Raw genomic sequence first — 25,758 nt, 5'->3', positions numbered from 1 at the left:
CTTCCTAACACATTCTATGAGGCCAACATCACTCTGATACCAAAGCCAGACAAGGACCATACAAAGAAGGAAAATTACAGGCCAATATTGCTGATGAACATAGATGCAAAAATCCTCAAGAAAATATTGGCAAACTGAATACAGCAATACATTAAAAAGATCATACACCATCCTCAAGTGGGATTTATACCAGAGACACAGGGATGGTTCAACATCTGCAAATCAATCAATGTGATACACCACATTAACAAAATGAGGACTAAAAACCACATGATCATCTCAAGAGATGCAGAGAAAGCATTTGACAAGATCCAACATCCATTTATGATAAAAACTCTCAACAAAATAGGTATAAAAGGAAAGTACCTCAACATAATATAAGCCATATATGACAAACTCACAGCCAATATCATACTCAATGGGGAAAAACTGAAAGTCATCCCTCTGAGAACAGGCACAAGACAAGGGTGCACTCTTGCCATTCTTATTCAACATAGTACTGGAGGTTCTGGCCAGAGTAATTAGCAAGAAAAAGGAATAAAAGGAATCCAAATAGGTAATGAAGAAGTGAAACTCGCACTGTTTGCAGACGACATGATTTTATATATAGAAAACCCTGAAGAATCCATCGGAAAACTATTAGAAATAATCAACAACTACAGCAATTTGCAGGGTACAAAATCAACTTACAAAAATCAGTTACATTTCTATACTCTAATAACAAACTAACTGAAAGAGAACTTGAGAATACAATCCCATTGACAATCACAAAAAAAGAATTAAATATCCAGGAATAAATTTAAGCAAGGAGGTGAAAGACCTATACAATGAAAACTATAAGACATTATTGAAAGTAATTGATGATGACATAAAGAAATGGAAAGATATCCCATGCACATGGATTGGAAGAATAAACATAGTTAAAATGTCCACATTACCTAAAGCAATCTACAGATTCAATGCAATCCCAATCAGAATCCCAATGACATTCTTCACGGAAATAGAACAAAGAATACTAAAATTCATATGGGGCAACAAAAGACCCCAAATAGCTAAAGCAATCCTCAGAAAAAAGAACAAAGCTGGAGGCATCACAATCCCTGACTTCAAAATATACTACAAAGCTATAATAATCAAAACAGCATGGTACTGGTACAAAAACAGACATACAGATCAATGGAACAGAATTAAAAGTCCAGAAATAAAACCACACATATACAGACAGCTAACCTTCAACAAAGGAGCTAAGAACATACAGTGGAGAAAGGAAAGTCTCTTCAATAAATGGTGCTGGGAAAACTGGACAGCCACATGCAAAAGTAGACCATTATCTTTCACCACACACAAAAATTAACTCAAAATGGATCAGAGACTTGAAGGTAAGACCTGCAACTATAAAACTCCTGGAAGAAAATACAGGCAGAACATTCTTTGACATCGGTCTTAGAGGGATCTTCTCAAATTCCATGTCTACTCGGATAAGGGAAACAAGAGAAAAAATAAACAAGTGGGACTTCATCAGACTAAAGAGCTCCTGCAAGGCAAAGGAAACCAGGATCAAAATGAAAAGACAACCCATCAACTGGGAGAAAATATTTGCAAATCATATATCTCACAAGGGGTTAATCTCCATAATATATAAAGAACTCATACAACTGAACCACAAAAAAAGAAATAACCCAATCACAAAAGGGGCGGAGGATATGAACAGACATTTTTCCAAGGAAGATATATAGATGGCCAAGAGGCACATCAAAAGATGTTCAACATCACTAATCATCACCAAAATTCAAATCAAAACTACACTAAGATATCACCTTACACCCGTGAGAATGGCTACAATCACCAAGACAAAAAATAACAAATGTTGGAGAGGATGTGGAGAAAAGGGAACCCTCATTCACTGCTGGTGGGAATGTAAACTGGTGCAGCCTCTATGGAAAACAGTATGGAGATTCCTCAAAAAATTAAAAATAGAGTGGCATAGCAGTTAAGTTCATGCACTCCGCTTCAGCGGCCCGGGGTTCACACGTTCTGATCCCGGGATTGGACTGACGCACCGCTTGTCAAGCAATGCTGTGGCGGCATCTCATATAAAGTAGAGGAAGACGGGCACGGATGTTAGCCCAGGGCCAATCTTCCTCAGCAAAAAGAGGAGGATTGGCATCGGATGTTAACTCAGCGCTAATCTCCCTCACAAAAATAAATAAATAAATAAAAATAAAAATAGAAATACCTTACGATCCAGCTATCCCATTTCTGGGTATTTATCCAAAGAAGTTGAAATCAAGAATCCAAAGAGGCTTATGCAACCCTATGTTCATTGCAGCATTATTCACTATAGCCAAGAAGTGGAAGCAACCCAAGCATCCCTTGACAGATGACTGGATAAAGAAGATGTGGTATATATATATAATGGAATACTATTCAGCCATAAAAAAAGACAAAATAGTCCCATTTGCAACAACATGGATGGACCTAGAGGGTATTATGTTAAGTGAAATAAGCCAGAGAAAGAGACAAACACCGTATGACTCCACTCATATGTGGAATATAAACTCACACACAGACAGAGAGAACAGTTTGGGGGTTACCAGGGGGAAGGGGTTTGGGGGATGGGCACAAGGGGTGAAGGGGTGTATTTATATGGTGACTGACAAATAATAATGCCCAACTGAAATCTCACAATGTTATAAACTATTATGACGTCAATTTAAAAAAAACATGTTACACATTAAAATACTTGGAATTTTGTTTACTATTTGCTTTTATACCTAAACATTCTAAAAACGGAATAGTCTAAAAACAATCATTCATACAAATTTGGATCCAGAAAAGTCAGCAACATCTAGAATGAAACGTTTTGAATACACAAAGGCAACTACCTCTAACATTTTAGTAATTACATGAAATAACATACATAACTTCAGAAAATGCCACTAAAATCGTTATATACTCACTTGTAAAAGTTTTGTCCCTATTACTCTGATTTTGCTGTAGAATTTGTACTTCTTTAGCAATTTTTTGCTTCTCAGTTTCTAAAGCTTCCAGAATTCTTGCATGGCGGATGCTGTGGTCTTCTAAGGCCTAATTAATAGTCATTCATATAGACCCATACATGAGAACATGCAAAGAGAGAAATTATAAAACTTGATTGATAATGGTAACACACTATTATTAAGTCTCATTTTAAAGTACATGTTTTATCAAGCATACATGTTTAACATGTTTTATTGAGCATAAAAGGCCTTTAAAAAATGATTTATGGGCCAGTCCTGTGGCCTAGTGGTTAAGTTCAGCGCACTCTGCTTCAGCAGCCTGGGTTCAGATCCCAGGCACGGACCCACACCACTCATCAGCAGCCATGCTATGGTAGTGGCCCACATATAAAATAGAGGAAGATTGGCAACAGTTGTTAGCTCTGAGCAAATCTTCCTCAGAAAAAAACAAAATTTATAAAATATTTTTAGAAAACTATTTTTCCCCCCACAACAAAATCATTAGGAATTTTTGATGACATAGATTAATCTTTCTTCCAATTGGTAGGAAGCATAAAAACCTTAATAATAAAAAAAAACTACTCAAAAAAGCCCACACTCAAGAACATCTGTGGACTAAAGAAAAAAGTTAAATTTAAAAGATACGAAAAAACCTCATTTGACACAAATAAGCCTATAACAGCCCATTATATCACTGTTTTCAAGAATTAGACAGTTCTATGTTTTTGCTCTCTGAGGTGGTTCACTAGCCTTTGTGCTCTACAGCTGGCCAATACAGGTATTATCACCACATTATAGTATCAGTACTCTGGTTACTAGGAGTATTTTCTTCCACCCCAACTCCCACCCCCACCACAAACTTGGGTAAAAAAAAATTGCCAGTTGAGATTAAAACTTTAACCTTGAGATATAAGGAATCAAAGCAGAGATTAAAACAGTGGCTCCAAACTTTAGCATTCATCAGAACCCCCTGCAGAACCTGTTAAAACAGATTCGGGCCCCACCACCGGAGTTTCTGATTCAGTGGTTCTGGAGTGGGGCCTAAGAACCTGCATTTCTAACAGGTGATGCTGATGAGGTCTAAGGATCGCATCTTGAAAAGCACTATTACAGGGGCCTGCCCCGTGGCTTGGCAGTTAAGTGCGCGCGCTCCGATGCTGGTGGCCCGGGTTCGGATACCGGGCGCGCACCGAGGCACCACTTCTCCGTCCATCCTGGGGCCGAGTCCCACATACAGCAACTAGAAGGATGTGCAGCTATGACATACAACTATCTACTGGGGCTTTGGGGGGAAAAAATAAATAAAAATAAAATCTTAAAAAAAAAAAAAAAAAAAAAAGAAAAGCACTATTACAAAGACAAAGAATGGCCTAAAAGGTTGACAGAAGGTTGACTGAAGGTAGTAACATGTTGACATTCAGGTTTTATGCTTCGGTCTTGTGAACTTGGTTAATGTGAGTCGGCCCTTGAAAGACGCCTCCGTCCTCAGTGAGATGACAAGAGCCAACGCCTGAGCTCGTAAGACAGGGCACAGACGCCCTCCTGTGAATTCTCCTAGCAGCTACTCAGGCAAGTGTCCGCTGGCCCTCTTTCCACGGGCAGACAATGCTTCACTGTGCTGTCAGGGTGTGACCAGTGCGAGAGCTCGGCCTCTCCTCCTTCTGTGGAGGACGCCCCAGCATTGTTTCCCTCCTTTATGTTATCTGGCATGACGGATCACGATAGTTGCGGATGCATCAAGAGAGAAATCTGGAATGGAACTAATGGAAACACTAGCTCTGGCTCTCTCAAAGCCTGTGTGTGCTGACGTGTGAGCAGCACCAGGACGGAAGGTCTCAGGCAAGAAGAGCCCTTCTCATCTGCACACCTGGGTTTGGCCATCTCTTGTCAAGATACCGTAAGTTCTTAAAATAAATCTAGCTTCTCCTCAAAATAGCATAAACTAGCAATAACATGAAATTACCTGTTTCGTAGCCAAAGTCTCCATTTCTAACCGCTTCTTGTTGACACATATCTCCTGCTCAAGCCGCTGCTTTGCCTCTTCTAACTCCTCAATTTTGTGATTAGCCTTTTGGTTACTTAATTCCTGCAATTTCTTCCTTTGAGACTCTTCTTTCTTTAAAGAGCAATAATAAAAAATGAGTAAGGCAAAAAGTACAAAGGATTTTTTTCAAAAATGATACCAAAAAAGTACACAAGCCCCCTTCTTTACTCAGTGCACGAGAACTTGACTCACTAACAGGTTGCTCTCTAGCTTCCCTACCTCATTCAGGCTGACTAACCTAACTAAACATCAGGATCGCTGGCCAGCCTTTCGGAGCGTTCTCGTCTAAGGCGGGTTTCCAGGATCGAGAGATCGCCTGGGAACCCTGGAGATGGCAGTGGCTCCTGCGGCTGGAGGACGGAGGCTCCTCACTTTCCTTCTCCGGCCGGCAGCCACAGGTCTTCTACAACTTGCTGACCAAGTAAAACTAAAGCAGGCCGAGACTCGCTGGGCCTGACTCGACTGGTTGACCCTCCCGTTCCCTCACAGCTACATGCCCCATCTTGCAGCCAGCACGGCACGCGGGGCGCACCAGCAGAGAAAGGATAACCAAGTGCCTCCTACCAGTTCTGCCTCCAGGGCTCTTATTTTGCTTTCATACGCAGCTTTTTGAGAAGAAAGCTCTTGCTGAGCCATTTCTTTGGCAATTTGGATTCCTTGCATCATTTCTTCCTTTGCTTTCAACTGTGCCTCTTTTATTTCTTCTTCAAGTCTACAAAGCAGCAAAATATTTATAGGGTACATCGTCACCAATTCTTTATATACCATAATAGTTCTCAATCATATTAAAATGTTTTCCATTATACAAAAATTTAAATCTTAAAATGTAATTTCTGACATTCTGTCGATAGTGTTCTTAAATATTTATTAGCTTTAGAACTGTTGGCCCCGGGCTAACATCCGTGCCCATCTTACTCTACTTTATATGGGATGCCTCCACAGCATGGCTTGACAAGTGGTGCGTTGGTCCACGCCCGGCATCAGAAGCTGTGAACCCGGGGCCACCGAAGCACAGCGAGCAAACTTAATCACTATGCCGCTGGGCCAGCCCCAGAATAAGGGTATTCTATGTTAAACTAACAATGGTTAGAGCAGAAATTATATTTCATATATCCATATCTTTCAATTCATGTTTAGGTCACAGATTAGGAAACTATTGAAACAACTCTAGAAGCACATGCTACAAGAGCTGATAAAGCAGAAACTGCACCATATATTTTCAACCATCTATAATAATTTGGCATTTTGATAAGTCAAAACATTAAATTAGCTTTTTTTTTTTTTTCTTTCAGTGAGGAGATCAGCCCTGTGCTAACATCTGCCAATCCTCCTCTTTTTTTGCTGAGGAAGACTGGCCCTGGGCTAACATCCGTGCCCATCTTCCTCTACTTTATATGGGACGCCGCCACAGCATGGCTTGCCAAGCAGTGCATCGGTGGGCGTCCAGGATCCGAACCGGCGAACCCTGGGCTGCTGCAGCAGAGCACACGCACTTAACCGCGTGCGCCACCGGGCTGGCCCCTTAAATTAGCTTTGTCACTCTTCAATATACAGAAGGAAAAGAATCAACGATTATAGGGCCGGCCCCGTGGCTGAGCGGTTAAGCGCGCGCGCTCCGCTGCTGGCGACCCGGGTTCGGATCCCGGGTGCGCACCGACGCACCGCTTCTCCGGCCATGCTGAGGCCGCGTCCCACATACAGCAACTAGAAGGATGTGCAGCTATGACATACAACTATCTACTGGGGCTTTGGGGGAAAAAACAAATAAATAAAATTATAAAAAAAAAAAAAAAGAATCAACGATTATAGAAAACTAAAAGCTTCTTTCTTCCCAATAAAATCAATGCTTCAGGGGCCGGCCCCATGGCATAGCAGTTAAGTGCACACGCTCTGCTGCTGGCAGCCCAGGTTGGGATCCCGGGCGCGCACCGATGCACCGCTGGTCTGGCCATGCTGAGGCAGCGTCCCACATAAAGTAAAGGAAGATCAGCACAGATGTTAGCTCAGGGCCAGTCTTCCTCAGCAAAAAGAGGAGGATTGGCATGGATGTTAGCTCAGGGCTGATCTTCCTCAGAAAATAAATAAATAAATAAAATCAATGCTTTAGCAAGTGCACTTTATAGAAATTACCATTCCCAATTTTACTGGAAATATAATGTCAAAAGAAAGAGGGCCAATGGTTACCAGGGCCTGGGGGCCATGGGAGAATAGAGAATTAGTGTATAACGGGGACAGAGGTTCGCGGTTTGGGATGATGAAAAAGTTTTGGACATGGATGGTGGTGATGGCTGCACAAGGATGTGAATGTACTTAATATTGTTGAACTGTACACTGAAAAATGGTTAAAATGGTGAATTTTATGCTATGTATACTGTACCACAATTTAAAAAAAAGAAGGCAAAAGCAAGATCAACTTTTTCAGGGTGACAGAGCAAGATGATTCCAGCCTATACTAGTCGTTCTTGACGCCTCCTCTCTGCTTCCTCTTTAGTCATCAGGACTTGCTGACTCTCCCTCCTTAGAATCCCTCCTTCTGGACCTCACTACACTCATCTGATGGCAGGCGCCTCTGAACTGCACCTGCGGCCCGCAATCCTACTCCACCTCTGTCCACTCTCCGGACTTGGCTCACAGTGGTCTCTCTAAAACGTGATTCTGACCATATCTGCCTCACGTCTGCTTAAAATTCATTAATGATTCCACATCCTTTAAGATAAACTCCAAACTCTTTAGCATTTTATTTATGCATACTTTACCATTTAGTTTACAAGGATACTCCTTAAATCAGAAATTCTACAGTATTGCATGAGCTGCAACTAGGCACAAGAAGAAAAGAAAACCCCATGGGCCGGCCCGGTGGCTTGGCGGCTTAAGTGCACGCGCTCCGCTACTGGCAGCCGGGGTTTGGATCCCGGGCGCGCACGGACGCACCGCTTCTCCAGCCATGCCGAGGCCGCTTCCCACATACAGCAACTAGAAGGCTGTGCAACTATGACATACAACTATCTACTGGGGCTTTGGGAAAGAAAAAAAGGAGGAGGATTGGCAATAGGTGTTAGCTCAGAGCTGGTCTTCCTCAGCAAAAAGAGGAGGATTAGCATGGATGTTAGCTCAGGGCTGATTTCCCTCACAAAAAAAAAAAAGAAAAGAAAAGAAAACCCCAGATATGCTCCCCAGTCTTCCTGGCTAACTTCTAACAGTCTCCAGGGACTCCATTCCAGGGGATGTCTTCTCATCCTCTGGAACCCTTGGCGGATCCCTGGTTGGGGCCAGGAGTCACTCCATACGAGTCACACAGTGCGGGACTCTGTCGGGACAGTCACAACTGTCTATCTGCCAGCTCCAGGAGATGAGGAATTCCTCCAGTGCAGGAGCTAACTTTCAATTATTCTGTGTATTCCCAGCATCGAGTACACGGAGAGACACATAATATCTGCCCAGTAAACGTCTGTTGAATGAATGAACGTACCAAGAGAAAAGATTACGTCATGAGAAACCAGCACCCAGAGCGTGAACCTGAAAGACTGCAGCCTCGCGCAATGGGATTAACTCTCTCTGCAGATCTCCCCCATATACTTACATGTCGCTGCAGCAATAATACTTACTGTGCTCTCTGTGCCATGAGCAACTCATTTTTTGCAAATTCAAAGTCTTTTGGACCCTCGCTCATAAGAGTATCTCTATTGGATGGTCTTTTTCCTTTCCGGACTTCTACTGGATGATTCAATCTAAAATAATGATCTCCACCAAGAATCACCCGATCACCCTAAGGCACACACAAAATTTACCACTTGAGATGAGTCTGAACCAAAAAATCACATGGGACAAATCATCACACTCAATAATTCACTATAGTCTAGTATTATTAATGATAAACATAAATATCATAGCAACTAACATTTATTAAATACTTTCCATGTGCCAAGAACTGCGTCAAACGCTTTATGTACACGTTATCACATTTCCATCTCTCAACAACTCAATGAGATACATGCTATCATCCCGACGTCAGGTATGAGGAAACTAAAGAGCACAGAGCTTAATACGAGCAATCGTGAGCGTTCACTGAGCTTCCTATTTGCAGACATGGTGTTAAGAACTACACATGAATGACTGCATTTAATCCTCCCTTACCCCTGAAAGACAGGACATACGTGAAGTGACCACATGTCTTGGTTTGCCTGCAACAGACTGGTTTATGCCTGTTCTCCTAATGTCAATATTACAATCATCCCAGTGAAATAACTTTCCAAAGGTCATACGGCAGATGGCAGGGTCGGGGCTTCAACCCTGTCTGGCCTGAGTCCAGAGCCCAGCTCTTTACCACACACATACAATGCTGTCAGTGGTCAGCTCCTCAGGTACTGGTTCATAGTGATATATCTTTTGTCTTTGGACAAAGGAAAGCAATTAACAAGATAACAGGAAAGAGAATTTTACAACTGGCAAGTCCTTAATCTAGCTCATTACCATATTTTACAGAGGAGAAAACTAGGACTCAAAACATTAACAACTTGCCCAAAGTCAAACAATTTCTTACATTTTAGCACCAGCCAACTTACATGATGTAATACTGTGGGTTCCAAAATACGTTTTCCGTTTACATATGTCTTTGCTTCCCCAACTGGGACAATACTCACTGTCCCACCAAAACTTTTGATAGTACTGTTAAGATAGGAGGCACATTGTTAAAATAACAGAACAGACTAAAAAGTGAGAAAAAGGCAATATGAGATAATCCTTCTTGGGTTATTGCTTTGGTGTCAAGTTTCATATCCATTTGTGACAACAATGATTTAAAATTCCCTTATTTTCCTCCAACTAGATTTTGAAGTTTTGGTGAAAAAGCCTGGCCTCTCTAGCAATTCTATCCACCAGCAGTGGGAAGAATTTTCATTGTATGTATTTTGATTATAACTACTTTAAAAAAAAAAAGACCAACCTCCTCCCTCTCCCCAAAAATGAATTTAAAAAATCCAAAGAAAAAAATATATTAAAATATTGACAATGGTTTACCCATAAACGGAACAATTTTAAGTGTTTTTTTTTTTTGCTTTTCTAACTTTCTGGTTATACATGAGTTTTAATAAACGAATGAACAACAAACACTTTCCTCTCATGAAAAGTGGAGCATCACAAAAGAAGGAAAAGCATGCAGATCACAGTACACTCCTTAGTCATCTAATAACTGACCCTGACGATAAGATGACACTGTGGAAAACCAGCTAAAAATGCTATATATTCCTCTGAGTCTTTTTATTCAGAGACCAGGAAAGGAACTCCAAAGTCCAATTCATCTTGGATTAACTGGATGAGTCCTAACCAAACACGTCTGGCTGTTGATTATAATTCAAGAGTGACAGTTCACTCACAGCATCTAGAGAAGAGTACCTGGGAAGAACCGCTCACCCCCAGGCAATACACCCCTCCCACAAGTCTCGAGTCTTAACCACATCTACTGGTTCTGAGCCCTGCCCTCTCCTAATTCTATCTACTCTGTCATCAAACTCCTCAGCCTAGCATTCTGGACCCCCCAGTCTGGCTTCAATCACTCACCTTCCTCATGCACCACTACTTCCCTGTAAGCAGCCCACCTGAATTAGCCCTAGTATGGGCTTCCCTCCTTTGTCTGAGCCATCCCTGTAGCAGAGGACGTCCTCTCCCTCATCTCTGCCACCCTTCAAGGCCCAACTGAAATGCCAGAGCTCCCTAAGAAGCTTCTCTTTAGGGCTCAAGCTAGACGTGAACTCTTCCTTCTTCTTACTTTTAAGCACTAAGTATGTGAGACCCATCTAACATTAATACACGTTGACGGGTACAGAAGTCCTTTTATTCACTGAGCCCCCACCAGCCAGTTATGTCTCAGCAGTGAGGACAGGCAGAAAACCAGCTCTCACACAGTTCACAGTCTAGTAAGTAAGACAAACCCTGAGGAGTGACTAAAATGGGAAATACTGAGTACCAGGCAGAGGGCTTCCTCGTGCCCTGCTGGACTCTCAACTCCTTGAGAGTCAGAGCCTTGGTGTAAATCATACTGTATTTGTTATAGAAAACAATTAATAATAGAAGAGCCAAAGGAACCGAGAACATAGCTAATAGAAAGACTTATCAGAAAGCTCAAGTAATTAAGACTCCCATATTTTTGGAACTTTTTTATATGAACACTGCAGATCACAAAAGAAGCAATATACTATTTAATATATGGTACTGGCAGAATTGGTTATTCACATGGAAAATAAATGAATTTACATCTCTACTTCACACCAAAAAATTCCAGACTACTTAAGGACTTAAATGTGAAAGCAAAACTTCAAAACATCTAGAAGAAAATTTAGGAGAACATCTCCATGACCTCAACGTAGAAACTATGTCTTAAACAAGACACAAAAATTGACAACCGTAAAGGAAAAGATTGATGCCATGTACTACAATAAAACTAGGAACTTCGATCCACCAAAAGGCACCACCAGAGGGTGAAAAGATGAGCCACACACTGGAAAAAAGGTATTTGCAACACATAAAACTCACAAAGGCTTGGCAACCAGAATATATAAAGAACTGCTACAAATCACTAGGAAAAAAACAAAAAATCCAATTGAAAAATGGACAAAAGACAGGAACAGGCAAGTCACAGAACAGCAAACTAAAATGGCCAGTGAATAAATGAAAAGATTATTAGTCAAAGAAATGCAGAATGAAGCCTCAGTGAGATACCTTTTCACGTCCACCTGACTGGCATAAACTAAAGTCCAGCAGTACTAAGTGTTGGCAAGGATGTGGAGTAATAGGTACCCTCAAAGCCAACTGGAATAGAAACTGATAATCATTTTGGAAAACAATTTGAAATTACCAAGTAAAGTTGAACATACACATATCCTACAACCTAATATTTCAAATACTCTTAGACATATAGTTTAAGAGTGCTTCCCAAACCTTTAAAATCATTATTATTGCAGCATAATTAGAAAATCATAACATTTGTATAGCACACTAGGGTAAATAGAAAGGCTGCCCACAACTAGACATGACTGTCTGTCAGGTCAGGCCTCCGAAGTTCCCATTGGCTGCCTAGAGGGCTCATATCTCAGTTCATCATCTGGGAAACTCACTGTGGAGAAACTCCTCACATGTGTACCAGGAGACATGCACAAGAGTACTCAGCAATGTTGTGGTAGCAAAAAATCAGAAGCAACCCAAATGTCTATCAACAAAATAGATTGTAATAATATGAAAGATAGATAAATTCATACAATAGAATACAGCAGTGAAAATGAAAGAGCATCAATATGGATAAATCTTGAAAACATAATGTGGAGACAAGAAAGTCTACATATTCTATCATCCCAACAATACATATAGTATTCAATTCATGTGAATGAAATTCACATGAAACAAAACATTTAAATTTGTCAATCCAACCAAAAATCCTGCCATATAAGATAGATAGAAATTTACTTTCATGCCTATGATCACAATTCCAAGAAATTATCCCTCAGCCAGCAGATCATGTACACCAAAACAAAAATAGAGAGCATGACTACCTTGTACCCTGTATTGAGAGTAACTGGCCTACCGTCCTTACAAAACACTCAGAACGTCTGTTTTTCCTGGCTAAAAGATGCATTAAAGAATTATACCAAAGAATCAGTACAAATGAACGCCTTGTGTGAAGGAAACCACACGTCATCACAAAGATATGGAAGCCTCCTGAAAAATGAACAGGTGCCTTTTATTTGGGGGGAAGAATAACATACCAATGATCATCAGCAACCAGCACCCCAGATAACTGAATATCATGGCTGGAGTTTGGCTTATGTTTCCCAACTGTAGTTATGCCTTCTTTTATCATATATAACAGCATCTCTGATAGCTGAGGATCTTCATTGAGATTGACGAGGTTTGGCAAATGGTTGTCCATTTGAAATGTAATTCCTGCTTTCTAGTAAAAGTCAGAAAAAAAATTAACCTTAACCACAAGCAAGAAATTGTTGTTTTTTTTATAATTTTATTTTTTTATTTTTTCCCCCAAAGCCCCAGTAGATAGTCGTATGTCATAGCTGCACATCCTTCTAGTTGCTGTATGTGGGACGCGGCCTCAGCATGGCTGGAGAAGCGGTGCGTCAGTGTGCACCCGGGATCCGAACCCGGGCCGCCAGCAGCAGAGCTCGCGCACTTAACCGCTAAGCCACGGGGCCGGCCCAAGAAATTGTTAAATTCACTTAAAATAAATGGTTTATGTTAAACATTAAAATCACTCGATGTGAAGTCTCACTAAGTTAGTTTCTTAGAATCTCTCCTTTGTGACTTCCCTGTAACTGTTACCATCATTATCATTACTTCTTAGACTTGCAGAGTTATGTTGACCCTTCTTGGTCCTTCGCCATCCTCAGCCCACTCATTCATCAATCCATCACCACCAAATTGTGCCTATTCTTACTAAACTGCTGTCTTTAGAGAAGATCGATCCCTTTTGCTGCATCTTCATTGCCATCACCTTAGTTCAGACCCTTATCAACTCATATCTGAACTACTGCAGTCTGACTGCCCCATCAACAATGTCCTCCTGTTTTCAGTCCATCTTACATCCTATACCAAATTAATTCTCCTGAAAGGATATTCTCAAAATGTCAGTTCCCAGTCAAACACTTTCAGTGACTTTCCACTTCCTATGGGATAAAACTCACATTTCTTGGCCTGGAAATCAAGTCCTTAATAAACTAACCATAACATACCCTTCCAATTTCATCTCCTTATGACCTCATACGAACTCCTTGCTCCAATAACACTGATCCACACACGCTCTTCTGAGCACACCTTAAACTTTCCCACCTTTACTCTCATACAATTCGCCCTTCCTAGAACACACTCCTCTTTTTCTCTGCCCATCAAAATCTTACCCATGCGTCAAAACGCAACTCAAATCTCATCCTCTATGAAGCTGGACTAGCCATTCCCAAGGAAATCTGCACCCCCTCCTCTGAATTCTTACAGGACTCGCCTACCAATCATCTGAAATGTTTCCTTCACTGCCAACGCCTTTGAGCCTGACCTGTCCTCTCCATTCTGCTTTAGGACATCTCCATTAAGGGGCTTTGATTCCTGTAAAAATGTTCAAGTCTCTTCCATCCTTTAAAGAAACAAAAACAAATCAAACAAAAAAACAAAACTTCTCGACTCAGCCTCACAGCGCCCCCTGACTCCTAGACTTCTCACTAAGGTTTTCAGAGTCTGTATGTGCGGCTCTGTCTCTTCATCTCTCAGTCATTCCTCAACCCACATCATCTGGCCCCTTCTTTCTCCAGCACCAAGACCTCATAATTTCCCAAAGCCATGCACACATTTCAGAAACCTGGGCGTCATTCTTGACTTTCCATTTCTCTCAACACCTAGGTCCCACCCCACCCCCCGAAAAAAGCCCCAGGGGATCCTCTCAATGTTACCTCCTTTCTATCTCTTGAATCCCATGCCTCCACCACCCATTCCCACGGCCACTGCCTTACTCCAATCTTTCCTCATCTGTCAGCTTAAGTGCAGCAACAGCCTCCTAAACAAGTACCTTGCCCTGCCATCATCAGTCTTTCCTCCCTCAACTCCATCTTTCACACTATCACCAGAGGAATCTACTCAAAACTCAAGTCTGCTCATGTTGCTCCCCTTCTACCTAAATTCAAGTTCCTCCCTACGTCATGATCTGAATCTTACATCTCTCTCCATCTAACATCACCAACATTAATTTGTAACGTCTTAATTCTCTGAACACCACACTGTGCTGTGCCTCCATGCTTTCGAACACGGTATTCCTCTGCTTAGAAATTTGGACCTCGTTAGCCTAGCAACTTCCTGCTGGTTGTACAAAATCTTGCTTAGTAATCCCTTTCTCTTTGAAGTCCTCCTTAATAACCATCTTCATCAATATTAATTATTCCTTCCTCTCTCCTGTTTCTCTACCTTTTATACACTTTCCACTACACTAGGTTGAACCATATGCCATTTACCTAAAAAATGGCAGTTTCACACGGTTCAGCCTCATCAAGTCACGCTGCACTTCAGTCACCTATTTTGTAAACCTCCCTCTGGATCGCATGCTCTCTGAGGCCCAAAGTATGTTCCATTCACCTTGGCCTCCCCAGGCCTGCCACAGCATGAACATTTACTATTTGCTGAACCACAGTGAATAGAACCAGACAGTTTGTTTATATTTTCACTTTCCAACCAGCTGACGGGCTCTAAGCAATCACAATCTGATCTTAACATTTCTTTATAACAATTCTCTATGGTATTGCTTTGTACAGAGTCAGGATCCAATAAGTATTTGAGAAATTAAATTTACATACTTATTGGCATACTTCTTTAACTTTCAAATCAGTTTGAAAGTTGAAATGATACCTGTAACTCTTCTGTTTCTTGAAGTTTTCTTTTTTCAGCTTGTTTAAGTTTCTCTCTCCATAATCTTTCCAAAGACAAATGAAATAATAGAGTCAAAAACATCCTGATACGTAAGATTGGGAATCAAGAGACAATCAATAAAGATGAGGAAGCCACTTAGGAATATTTAAAATATGATAATCTGGGGTGGGCAGCTCTACTCTTCAGAAGGTAGGTAGACAGACAGACAGACAGACAGACCTCTCCTAAGCCCCTCTCTCTCCACCCCCACCAGGCAACACATTTAACACCTAAAATATATTCCACCTTTGCATTTCTGCCATGTGTCTCTCCTGCTGATACAGTTTCATTCTTAAGGATGTTATTTCTTGCCGACAGAGCCTATACTGTTCAGGGTCAATATTCCGACTGTTTCTTTGAGCAGCTTTTAGCTTTTCAATTTCTGCCTTCAATTCTAAATATTTGTAAAAAGATGCATGATTAGTAACATGTAATATGTCCACAGTAGGCATAATCCTCCAATCTTCTATTTTATTTGAAGTTTTAAATATTACTAAGTAGAATATTTGCAAAAATCAATTTTATTTTACTTACATTACTTATAAATCTCTACCTAGCCTTCGCCTGAAAAAGTGCTCCTATATCAATGAATTTCCCCCCTCCTAAGTAGGATCGCCACATAATGCACTGTCCAAAGTGAGAAACTGAGAAAGGGGACACTCTTACTTACACTGGGACAACAGACATAAACCTTACTATAAACACATGTGGGATAAGGATCAAAGGTTTTTCATGCTGGAATCCAGGATACTTATTTTTCATGAAAACGGTCCCATTTGTAAAAGAGAGGGGATCCAAAATGGAAAGAAAAACCACAATATAGCAAACTCATTCATCTCTGGCCCACCCTCTGAAGTGTCTGTTCACCTTTTGCTGCCAGAGGACAAAAGGGTAGGAAAAGATGGTAGTTCCACATAAGCAAAGAGAAAACTGTACAAATCAAGATTCCTTGCAGGCACCCAAGTCTATCCTAAGCAGGTGGTTACCAAGACAGAAAGAGGAAGTAAAGTTTAGCACAAATAACGTTAGGCCTATGCTAGAAACTCAAGACCAAACAGCCTTCGGATCAACAAATTAAGGAAGAGTAGAGCTGATAAACAGAAGGACAGTGGAGGAATGGTCACAAGAAGTAAAATAACTAACTGTACTGTTACTATGCTGCACACCCTACGACTCGTTCTGTGAAATTAGTTTTCTATGCTTGCGATTTCCCCTTCTCCACACTCTATGTTCTATGCTCTGACTGTTTCCCTCACTACTTATCTCTTTCCCAGTCATCTACCTCCATCACTGTAGAAGGATGATTAGAACCTATTATAAGTAGGTATGGAAGAAAAATCTTTTGTTTTCTTAAGGTGCCTATTTTCATGACTGAAATTAATATTTGAGATTAAACTGTTACAAAATAATTTAATCTTCAGAAAAACATTCACCTCTAATTAACTTAGCATTCACATCTTCGTTTACTCTGGCAACGTTGACTATCATGCGGGCCTTGTTGGCGTATCTAAGGGTGCTCAATGTTTCCTCGATGTTGCTGGCAGCGGGACTGATCGTGGCGATCATTGCAGTTTTAGAGTTTCCACCCAGACTTTCTTTTAACAGCCTTCAAGGAAAAACATCATAATTAGACTTTGCTTCTACAACAACCTAATAACAGTAATTATCTAGAAAGCATAAAACAAACTAATAGGGTATATAATATAGTATTATACTCTTCACTTAAATACCATTTAATACTTTTTTGGTATTTGTAGCTATTTTTAGATCTCATGAACACATTATTTTCTCTTATACTTTTTATATTGTTTCACGATGCAAGGATCTATGTAGAGATTTTAACATAGGGTTAACCATCAAATATTTAGTAAGATGCCTCTCCCCACACTAGACTAGGAGCCACTTTAGGGAAGGACCACATGTCTTGGTCATCTTTGTATTTCCAGTGCTACCACGACCTTTTGTGCAGGTACACAGTAAATGTTGAAAATGATGAATGGACATATAAATAAAATTTTTTTCCACTATATGCAAAAGCCTTATTTTAGAAGAAAAAAGAAAGTATGAGAATATGAGACTAAAAGGCCTATCTCTATTAATGCAGAATGAATATCACTATTCTTAACTTTCAAAAGGCGTAATAAAAATCAGATTTTCCCTCACAGGTTTCGAGGTGGCAATTCCATTATAAGAAACCAATTGTAAAGACACACTGCTGTCAAGTAGAGATGCAGTCCTTGACAGAATTGTGCATTAATGCCACAAGAATCCAATTTATACAGATGTCATGTGAAGGGAATGTATCTGAAATTAAATACACATTCATTAACGAAAACACTGAATACCTATGTGCTAGCTGGAGTGTGCTAACAAAACTTCAATTCCATTTGACACACACATTAGTGACACCACTGCTCCGACACGAGGCACTAACAATAGTTAAGTATTAGCATAATCGCTTACACTCATAGCACATACTCTGCACTGAGAGGTTTACATCAATCATTTAATCCTCACTATAACCCTAACAGATAGGTATTGATACTCTCCCCATCTTAGGGATGAGGAACCAGGTGTGATTTGCCCAGTCACAGAGCATGTAGGACGCAGAGCTGAGCTCCAAAGCCAGGCAGGTTCGCTCTGAATTCACACTGCTGACGGCTTCTTCTCTCACCCTCAGTTACATGAAGTCAGTCTGCCGCTCTTCTCCCCACAGTAGTCCTACATTTTATACAGTTCTTTACACTTCAAAAGATACTTGCCACGTAAGCACAGATTCTCGATAGGGAATGAAGACACTCTTCCGGTTTGCCTGTTCCGAGAGGGCAGATATCACCTTTCCCAGAGTTAGCAAGGACTTGTTAATGCTCACACCTTCCTGCACACAACATAAAAAGTGCTTTTAATTTAAAATAACTGCTCAAGGAGAAATTTACTTCACAAAATATATTTCTCCCCTCATATAGTTACTGAGTAAATATTTTCTTTCATAAACAACTACCTATTTTTTTTTTTAATTTTTATTTATTTATTTTTCCCCCAAAGCCCCAGTAGATAGTTGTATGTCATAGCTGCACATCCTTCTAGTTGCTGTATGTGGGACTCGGCCTCAGCATGGCCGGAGAAGCGGTGCGTCGGTGCGCGCCCGGGATCCAAACCCGGGCCGCCAGCAGTGGAGCGCGCACACTTAACCGCTAAGCCACGGGGCCAGCCCAACAACCACCTTTCTTATGACTCAAAATTTACTAATTTTCTTTGACAAGTAATCATAACCAAAAAGTATGGATTTCCCTTTAAACCACAGCAATGCAGTCAATAAACCACAGATTAGATTTTTTTTTTTTTGGTTAAGCATATTTAGTTTGTAGTCTCCTGAGAAATAAGTTTGATCAGAATGAGAACAGCACGAAGACGTCTACCTTCAGCCGCTCTCCACACGTGTGCTCGAGGGAGCATCGCTCACTGCCAGCCAGGTCGACTAGGTTTATGCGGCTCGTCACTCTGTGATCATGTTCTTCTCCTTCCACAAATTCTGTCTGTAGCAAAACGATATCACAATAATTTAAGTTTCTTTATGACTTGTCATCAATACAAGGCTTCAAAAGGAAGTTATACAAGGTTATCAACTGCTCATTTAGTTTTGAAACTCCCCCTAATTGAATTTGTGGTCATATATGATGCACAAATATTTGAGAATACATTGAGCAGTGCTTGGCTTATGCCAAAATAAAAGAAATAACTTTAAAGGGATAAAAACACACAACTACTCAATTACATTAAGGAAACAACCATAAATAGAGAAAAAGTTTAAGGTACAAAGTTGTTGTTGATGCCAGCATTAAAACAGCAAAATAAAGAGGAGGAATCAGCATCCGATGTTAGCTCATTCTTCCTCACAAAAAAAACCAAACAGGTAACGAAGAAGTGAAACTCTCACTATTTGCAGATGACATGATTGTATATATAGAAAACCCTAAAGAATCCATTGGAAAACTATTAGAAATAATCAACAACTACAGCAAAGTAGCAGGGTACAAAATCAACTTACAAAAATCAGTTGCATTTCTGTATGCTAATAATGAAGTAACAGAAAGAGAGCTCAGAAAGATAATACCATTTACAATTGCATCAAAAATAATAAAATACCTAGGAATAAATCTTACCAAGGAGGTGAATGACCTATACAATGAGAACTACAAGACATTATTGAAAGAAATCGATGATGACATAAAGAAATGGAAAGACATCCCATGCACGTGGCTTGGAAGAATAAACATAGTTAAAATGTCTATATTACCTAAAGCAATCTACAGATTCAATGCAATCCCAACCAGAATCCCAATGACGTTCTTCACGGAAATAGAAAAAAGAATACTAAAATTTATATGGGGCAACAAAACACTCCAAATAGCTAAAGCAATCCTAAGAAAAAAGAACAAAGCAGGAGGCATCACAATCCCTGACTTCAAAACATACGACAAAGCAATAGTAATCAAAACAGCATGGTACTGGTACAAAAACAGACACACAGATCAATGGAACAGAATCGAAAGCCCAGAAAGAAAACCACACATATACGGACAGCTAATTTTCGACAAAGGAGCTAAGAACATACAGTGGAGAAAGGAAAGTCTCCTCAATAAATGGTGTTGGGAAAACTGAACAGCCACATGCAAAAGAATCAAAGTGGACCATCTGCTATCGCCATTCACAAAAATTAACTCAAAATGGATCAAAGACCTGAAGGTGAGACCTGAAACTATAAAACTCATAGAAGAAAATATAGGCAACACACTATTTGACATTGGTCATAAAGGAATCTTTTCGGATGCCATGCCTACCCAGACTAGGGAAACTAAAGAAAAAATAAACAAGTGGGACTTTATCAGATTAAAGAGCTTCTACAAGACAAAGGAAACGAGAATCAAGATGAACAGACAACCCACCAGCTGGGAGAGAATATTTGCAAAACATACATCTGACAAGGGGTTGATCTCCATAATATATAAAGAACTCACACAACTGAACAACAAAAAAACAAACAACCTGATCAAAAAATGGGCAGAGGAAATGATCAGACACTTCTCCAAAGAAGATATACAGATGGCCAATAGGCACATGAAAAGATGTTCAACATCACTAACCATCAAGGAAATGCAAATCAAAACAACACTAAGATACCACCTCACGACCGTTAGAATGGCTATAATCACCAAGACAAAAAACAACAAATGTTGGAGAGGATGTGGAGAAACAGGAACCCTCATACACAGCTGGTGGGAATGCAAACTGGTGCAGCCTCTATGGAAAACGGTATGGAGATTCCTCAAAGAATTAAAAATAGAGATGCCCTATGACCCAGCCATCCCACTACTGGGAATCTATCCAACGAACCTGAAATCAACAACCCAAAGAGGCTTATGCACCCCTATATTCACTGCAGCATTATTCACTATAGCCAAGAAGTGGAAGCAACCTAAGTGTCCCTCGATTGATGATTGGATCAAGAAGATGTGGTATATATACACAATGGAATACTACTCAGCCATAAAAAAAGACAAAATCGTCCCATTTGCAACAACATGGAAGGGCCTGGAGGGTATTATGTTAAGTGAAATAAGCCAGAAAGAGAAAGACAAACACTGTATGATCTCATTCATGTGGAATATAAACCAACACATGGACAGAGAAAACTGTATTGTGGTTACCAGGGGCAGTGGGGGTGGGGGGTGGGCACAAGGGGTGAAGGGAGACATATATATGGTGATGGACAAACAAAAATGCACAACCCAAAATTTCACAATGTTAACATCAATAAAAAAAAAAAAAGAGGAGGAATCAGCATCGGATGTTAGCTCAGGGCCATTCTTCCTCACAAAAAAAAAAACAAACAGCAAAATATTTAAAAGCAACATAAATGTCCAACAGTAGACAAAAACTTAAGGAACTGTAATGGTCATTGGAATATTATAGAGCTATTAAAAATGATACTTTGCAAAGAATTTTAACAGCATAAATTGTAACAGATTTTGTAAATTTAACCGTGATTGTAAAACAACTAAAAAATAATATACCAAAATGTTTAGAGGGGTTTTATTTGAGTAGTGGAATCTATGGCTGAATTTTTAAAAATCTTTTACTTTCTGATATGTTTTTCCAAATACTCTATAATTACCATAAGTTATTAATATATTATCAAATATTGATATGATAATATCACTGATATCATAAGTTAATAATATATTATTGATTTTTAAAACAATGAGAACTACCATACTGCCATATATACTAAAAGTCAGAGTTATTGTGTATATTTCCTAAAATCCAATTGCTTATATATTTATATGACTGTACTTTTTACCTTTGATTTAAAAAAGAAAAACATGAAACTTGAACATATTTACTATCTTACCTAAGAAAAGAGTCAACAACAACAATACCTTGGTCTGGGTCATCACCAGAGTCAACACAGAATGGGACCGGGAGCTTTTGTCGTTCATACCAGTAGCAGCGGTTGCTCTCTGTTTATACCCCAATTCCAGCCAACTCTAATGAGCAAGAAGAGAGGAGGTGAGACCTGCAGGCTGAAAGTTATTGGAACAACAAAGTGAAATAAGCACATCTGGTAACATATACACATCTATAACTAGTTTATAAATTGAAATTATTAATAAATGTTTACCATTTAATAATTAGTATTCTCACTGTCTATTTTTTTTCTGTCACAGAAATATGAATCAGGAAATAATACCTTTAAAGGCTATTTCTGTAACTCTAAGCTGACATGATGGTCAATTTTTATTTTTAATTCAGAAGAGTATTCTTTGAATTAAGGTTTAACAAACAAAATCAGTTCATGATAAATTAACAAGACTAACCTTTTATGCAAATAGCAATTAAGGAGAAATATTCTTATAAATATTTATGATTACAACCTTTCTATCTAGCGGAGAGAAGACAAAATGTGATCAACTTACCTGGACATCAGAGTAAGAACTGACAACATTCCTGTTTTTAAAAAGTCAAAAAACAAAATCAGTTTTACTGATGATTATCCCCTCATTCTCATAAAATAACCACCACCTTTCAATTACATAATTACTCTCTGAATATCACAATGGAATAATTCATAGATATTATTATACTGATTCTCACAGAATCTTTCATTTTCTTCATTCTAAAGGGTAGGAAATAAAATAATGCTTTAATTTTACCAAAAAGTATGATTTTTCTTAATACAATGAAGCACCTTAGCTTCTTAACACTATGATATTCAAGTCTACATCAGGAGAGCAGAAGATACACTTTAACACACATGCATATGTATAGGTGTCTGTATATGTGAGTGTGGGTATGTTGGTGTGTATGGGTCTCAGATTTATTAAAGGGAGCTGGATCTGCACCTCATCGCTTTTCCTTTTCTTTAAGAAAAGCACTTGAAGTGTTGAAAGACAAAGTAAATGACTCTTAGCACGTTATCAAACTCGCAACATGAACTCATCTTAGCACGTTCTCCCCTTGTCAGCTTCAAATAATAGATATAAAAGCAGCTTGAGAGGGAAGGCTTAACTTAATGGGGAAAAGAGGAGGTAAAAGGGAGAAAAATCAGATATGTATGTCATACTCAGTATAATACTCTACACCAGGCACTTTACAGGTGCTGTGAAAGATACAAACAAACATAAAAACAAGCAGCTAACACTCTACATGAAAAGGGAAGGAAAACTTAATATTAAGGGTAGAAGGCTAAATAGTCAGCCAGGGTTTCAAAGCTGGGGAGGCAAATGAGAATGACATCCCCTCTATCATTTGCTGTCTCCTTGTCCTGCTGAGCCAAGCACTTACAGTGACAGAGCCTCGACATACGGTCCCGAGACAGGATGCTCCCTCACTCTCAGCTAGTGGAAGCAGACATGGGCATCGTTAAGAGGATGACAAACAGTTCACACAAAATATAATTTTCAATGATCATTTTTTCTATATTTTGAGTTTAAAGAGATTTGTCTTTACTTTATCCAGAAATAAAAACAAAGGTTCCCACAAAAACAAATCTGTAAGGCATTAAGAAACTGCTTCAATATCATAAACTGTTTATATCTGCACAATGTACGACAATATACTGTAGCATCGATTATCTTAATAGTTTGATATTCTTAAGTCCCGCAGTAGCTATTATTTATATGCTTTTAAATATCTTTCTAGGGCCGGCTCCGTGGCTTAGCGGTTAAGTGCGCGCGCTCTGATGCTGGCGGCCCGGGTTCGGATCCCGGGAGCGCCCCGAGGCACCACTTCTCCGTCCAACGTGAGGCCAAGTCCCACGTACAGCAACTAGAAGGATGTGAACCTATGACATACAACTATCTACTGGGGCTTTGGGGGGAAAAAACTGAATAAATAAAATCTTTAAATATCTTTCTAAAACATGTTCAACAAATTTCAGACTTTTACAATTTTCTTTAGTTTTACACTATTCATTTTAAACTTTGTCACCAGAAATTTTAAAACACATAGAAGACATAGAAGAAAATGCCAAGCTTTGTTTAAGTTTTTGATTTTGCCAATAGCAGACTGCATGACCTTGGGCAAGGCAAGTGAACTCTTCAGATTTTCGTTTCCTGTGCTCCAAGTTCCTTTTCAAAATTAAAAATTTTAAATTCTAATAGTGGTTTTTTTTAAAAGCTTATGTATTTGTGAAACTTTCTATTTCACAGGAAATATTATCCATAAGATATCACTTTGCTAAATAATCCAGTGAAATACATATTCTATAATAATGCAATTTTTTAAACTTTTACTGCTTTTTGGCTTTACAGACTATTAGGGATTTGGTGTTTGATCTAAGTGGTCCAACTAAATCTTAGAAGAAATATTTTATCTTTAATTTTCATACAATACTTGATTAAAATAAAAAGAGGTTAAATTTAATAACAATTTCCACTAACAATAATGCTCAGCCTATTTACTAAATAACAATGTAGTTAGAGTATAGATTACAAGCATTTGCTATCATATAATAACATTTCAGTAAAAACTTAAGCCATTATATCATTGAGAACTCACATAATTATATGCATTTATAAAAACAGAAATTAAAAACAAATAATAAACTGTTTTAATCTTACTGGTTGCTTTCTCTGCCCGTTTTCACCTTTACAAACCAAAAGGTCATGAATTTTTTCATTATATACTTCAAAGAAGCTCATCTCAAGATGATAGCTGATCTAGCAGGAAAAGAAACACAGCACGCAATTTATTTTAAAAGTCTTTGCATTTTTTGCAAATCATGTATCTGATAAGCATCTAGTATCCAAAATATATAAAGTATTCTTACAACTCAACAACAAAAAGACAAACAACCCAATTAAAAAATGGGCAAAAGAGTTGAATAGACATTTCTCCAAAGAAGATATACAAACAGCCAACAAGCACATGAAAAGGTGCTCAACATCATTAGTCAGTGGGGAAATACAAATCAAAACCACAGTGAGAAACCACTCCACACCCACTAGGTAACTATAATCAAAAAAATGGAAAACAACAAATACTGATAAGGATATGGAGAAACTGGAACCCTCCTACATTGCCGGTAGGAATGTAAAATGGTGCAGCCACTACAGAAAATAGTTGGCAGTTCCTCAAAAGGTTAAACATAGAGTTACCCTACGATCCAGCAATTTCAACCTCAAAGAATTGAAAATAGGTATTCAAATAAAAATTTGTATACCAGTGTTCACAGTAGCACTACTCACAATAGCCAAAAGATGGAAACAACCCAATGTCCATCAACTGATGAATAAACAAAATTTACTAATTTTGGAATATTGTTCGGCCATAAAAAAGAATGAAGTACTGATACATTCTACAACACTGATGAACCTCCAACACATTTGCTAAATGAAAGCAGCCAGACACAAAAGGTCACATATTGCATGATATTCCGTTGGTATGAAATATCCAGAATAGGTAAATCCATAGAGACAGAAAGCAGATCAGTGGTTGTCACAGACTGGGGGAGGGGAATGGGTTGTAAGTGCTTAATGGGTACAAGGTGTCCTTTGAGGATGATGACAATTTTTGGAACCAGATAGAGGTGGTGATTACACGACATTATGACTGTACTAAATGCCACTGAACTTTATACCTTAAAACGGTTAATTTTATGTTATGTGAATTTTATCCCCCAAAAACTTTTTTTAATTTGAACAACAAAAGTCCTTGAGTTTCTCCTTCTTAACTTCTATGTAAGGTTCAATTCAATCCAACAAGCAC

General features: G+C 39.2%; 1 protein-coding gene across 5 annotated transcripts in view; it reads right to left on the bottom strand.

Annotated features, from left to right (window-relative positions):
• KIF14 (kinesin family member 14) overlaps positions 1-25,758 on the bottom strand; it is a 65,147-nt gene that overhangs the window by 27,434 nt on the left and 11,955 nt on the right. For all 5 annotated transcript variants that reach the window (XR_015550010.1, XR_015550009.1, XM_087424319.1 and 2 more), the window contains 15 exons: positions 24,612-24,710; positions 23,335-23,387; positions 22,467-22,497; positions 21,930-22,037; positions 18,909-19,025; positions 18,252-18,367; positions 16,923-17,095; positions 15,736-15,883; positions 15,430-15,493; positions 12,798-12,982; positions 9,606-9,708; positions 8,649-8,809; positions 5,608-5,755; positions 4,963-5,115; positions 2,961-3,087 (listed from right to left, as the gene is read on the bottom strand). Coding sequence is in view for 3 of the 5 variants with exons in the window: in XM_087424319.1 (XP_087280445.1) it covers positions 2,961-3,087; positions 4,963-5,115; positions 5,608-5,755; positions 8,649-8,809; positions 9,606-9,708; positions 12,798-12,982; positions 15,430-15,493; positions 15,736-15,883; positions 16,923-17,095; positions 18,252-18,367; positions 18,909-19,025; positions 21,930-22,037; positions 22,467-22,497; positions 23,335-23,387; positions 24,612-24,710 (1,786 nt within the window). In the remaining 2 variants the exon portion in view is untranslated. The remainder of the gene's footprint in view (positions 1-2,960; positions 3,088-4,962; positions 5,116-5,607; positions 5,756-8,648; positions 8,810-9,605; positions 9,709-12,797; positions 12,983-15,429; positions 15,494-15,735; positions 15,884-16,922; positions 17,096-18,251; positions 18,368-18,908; positions 19,026-21,929; positions 22,038-22,466; positions 22,498-23,334; positions 23,388-24,611; positions 24,711-25,758) is intronic.

Source organism: Ceratotherium simum, chromosome 36, assembly GCF_057802395.1.
Source record: "Ceratotherium simum simum isolate JZ-2026a chromosome 36, ASM5780239v1, whole genome shotgun sequence".
Taxonomy (NCBI): domain Eukaryota; kingdom Metazoa; phylum Chordata; class Mammalia; order Perissodactyla; family Rhinocerotidae; genus Ceratotherium; species Ceratotherium simum.
The sequence above is the reverse complement of the archived record's forward strand: the minus strand, read 5'-3'. Positions and strand labels throughout refer to the sequence as shown.